The following is a 2,665-nucleotide window of genomic DNA, read 5'->3' on the forward strand; positions in this document are numbered from 1 at the left end:
ATGTCTTACCTTTCAAAACAAATCCTGTGATGGTTTATTTTAAAAAACTAAAAACCATCATAGTACCAAATATAAAATAGTCTTCAGACAGAGTCACAAAGCTCTTGGGATTTCCTCCCCAGCATTCTGACTCCCATTTAGCAGTGATGTCATAATGTCCTACTCAGTCATAGGACCTTTTGGGCTACAGAAAGGAAGCTCCAAGTAGACACACCGTATTACTGGATAAATTATATCAATTTCCCAATGAGTTTTATATTGTTTATTTTGTTATCTGGGGTTTTTTCCTCAGAGAGTAGTACTTTGAGGCCCACAATGTCAGGTGAGTAAGCATTTAAAACTTTCATAGAAATAGGGAAGAAGGATGACCCATAATCATAAAAAGCTGGTATGTGGCAAGTTTTTACAAGATAATATGAAGTTTACTGTTGGAAGTATGCTATAATTTAGACTTTAAATATTTGCCTTAAATATTTAGGGGAAAGTAGTAAAAGAAACCCATATATTTCTGATCCATGATGCATCATGTTTTTTTGTTAGCATTACCTACTTTGATGTCATCAAGTGAAGATGCATATAGAGAGGCAGAAGAAAAGTATAAGGAAGAAGCTCACACTGGTATTCCTGCTAATGAGAAAACTGGTGACCATTACAAAGATATAAAACAATGTAAGTTAATAGCAATACATGTACAAAAGCTAATTATACTGGCTTAATTTATCTTAGCTACCCTTTTTAAACTCCTATAATCATTCCATTTTCTACTTTCTGAATTTTAACTTACCATATAGAATTTTCAGTGCATAAAATGAAATCCTTATTTCCTTCCAAACTATGAGAGGTTAGAAAGTTTAACAAGTTTCAATTGGTAATTACTTATAACCAATGCCCGGTTCATCATGGCATCACACTAGGACCAACTGAGTGGCTCAAAGCAATAGAAATTTATTCTCTAACAGTTCTAAAGGCCCCAAATCAAAGTTTTGGTCAATGTAGTAAAGGCTCTCACCAAAGCTGCTTGGTGAGAATCCATCTTTGCTTCTTCTAGCTCCTAGTACCCACCTCAGTTCCTTGGCTTGTGGCAGCATCACTCTGGTCTTTCCCTTCTTTTTTACATGACATTCTCCCTGTATCTCTGTGGCAAATTTCCCTGTGCACAAGTCAGACAGGATAAGGACCACACCCTGACTTCATGTTAATTACATCTGAAATGACCCTCATTCCAAATAAGGTCACATTCTGAGGTACTGGGAGTTAGGACTTCAACATATCCTTTTTGGGTGAACACAATTCAACCTATACAAAAGCAACTTCTAAATGTTCAGAAGGTCCATTAAAGTTTAGTTTATAACTCACCATTCTTCATATGGGCTTTCTTCCCATGTCCTTATAAGGTGTACCAGTTTAAAAAGTGAAAAGCTCCTAAGAAATTTCATTAAAAAATTAAGATTAAATTTAATTATTCTGGAATCTCTATTAATCAATGAAAAATAGAAAAAAATAAAGATATACATATACTCAAGTGCTATGGAAATTTTAATGCATTAGTTGTATTTCTATTTTTTCCTTGATGAATCAATATCCCTCTTTTGTAGGTGAAAAAAAGATCACTGAGCCAAAAAGATTTCATAGTTACCAGGAACCAAAGGCAGGAATTGTGTCTAATCTACCAACAGCTGCCTCTACTGTGCACAAAATAGTACAATGCAAATCATGCCCTTTTTAGGATGTACCTCTACTTTGAATTAAACAGAGCATCAATGAGTCAAGTGCCTGATAACTACTTCAATTAAATAAACGACCAAAAAAAACCTGTTATATTTTATACATACTCCCTTCATGCACACCCATAACATAAATGGGATCTTACTAAAAATTATTCTTTGACTTGTTTTATCTCGTTTAATAACTCTGGAACTCTGGCACCTGTGCCTCATTATTTTTAGTGGGTACATATTATTCCATTAAGCAATATTCCATAATTTATTTATCTATCATCTTGTTAGAGAATTTAGGGTATGTATAGTTTTCCCCTTGTACATTCTTCTCATAAACACACTTGGGTGTCTCTCTTTGTACTCCACTAAGAAATGAATACATAGGTGTATATTAAATACATACATGCATTCATATAATGTATAACATCTTCTGTCATTCTTTGAGATTTTGGAGAGAGGAGATAAGTGTGTGTTAAGTCTACAATCTTGATCCAATTTACTTTGACCCATTGGTTGGGTGAACATCTACACTAACTTTGAATTACAACCAACTCCACTGATCACTCTTAAGGGTAGGGTACACATGGGGACCTTGTGAATATATACAGGAGAATTTGATTGTTATTGAACCCATATGTGCTTTTTTAGCTGAATTTTTCCATAGATTAACAGAAAGATCAAGGCTCAATCCCCCTTCCTTGAGTTTTTGATGTCAATACCAACAGTGATAACATTGTACATCTACAAATCTACTTCATACGTCCTCACGTATTTTCCATGCATTTCCTCAACAATCACTTCTCAGAAAGAGTCAGCGAGCAAAAGTTTGGCTTTTTCCCTCATGAATTTTAGATTTATTCCTTACCCTACTTTCTTATTTTGTAGATGCAAAATGACTCAAACATTTTTTGTTCCTCTTCTTTTTGGAATTAATCCATATGTTTTTT

General features: G+C 34.2%; 1 protein-coding gene across 1 annotated transcript in view; it reads left to right on the forward strand.

The window, feature by feature from the left end:
• Positions 1-246: 246 nt before the first annotated feature.
• Positions 247-2,665, forward strand: part of EQTN (equatorin) — a 12,213-nt gene continuing 9,794 nt past the window's right edge. Inside the window, exons 1-2 of the mRNA XM_012812717.2 lie at positions 247-322; positions 541-669. Coding sequence (XP_012668171.2) covers positions 247-322; positions 541-669 — 205 coding nt within the window. The remainder of the gene's footprint in view (positions 323-540; positions 670-2,665) is intronic.

Source organism: Otolemur garnettii, unplaced genomic scaffold (assembly GCF_000181295.1).
Source record: "Otolemur garnettii isolate 467f Iridium unplaced genomic scaffold, OtoGar3 scaffold00006, whole genome shotgun sequence".
In the NCBI taxonomy this organism is placed as follows: Eukaryota; Metazoa; Chordata; class Mammalia; order Primates; family Galagidae; genus Otolemur; species Otolemur garnettii.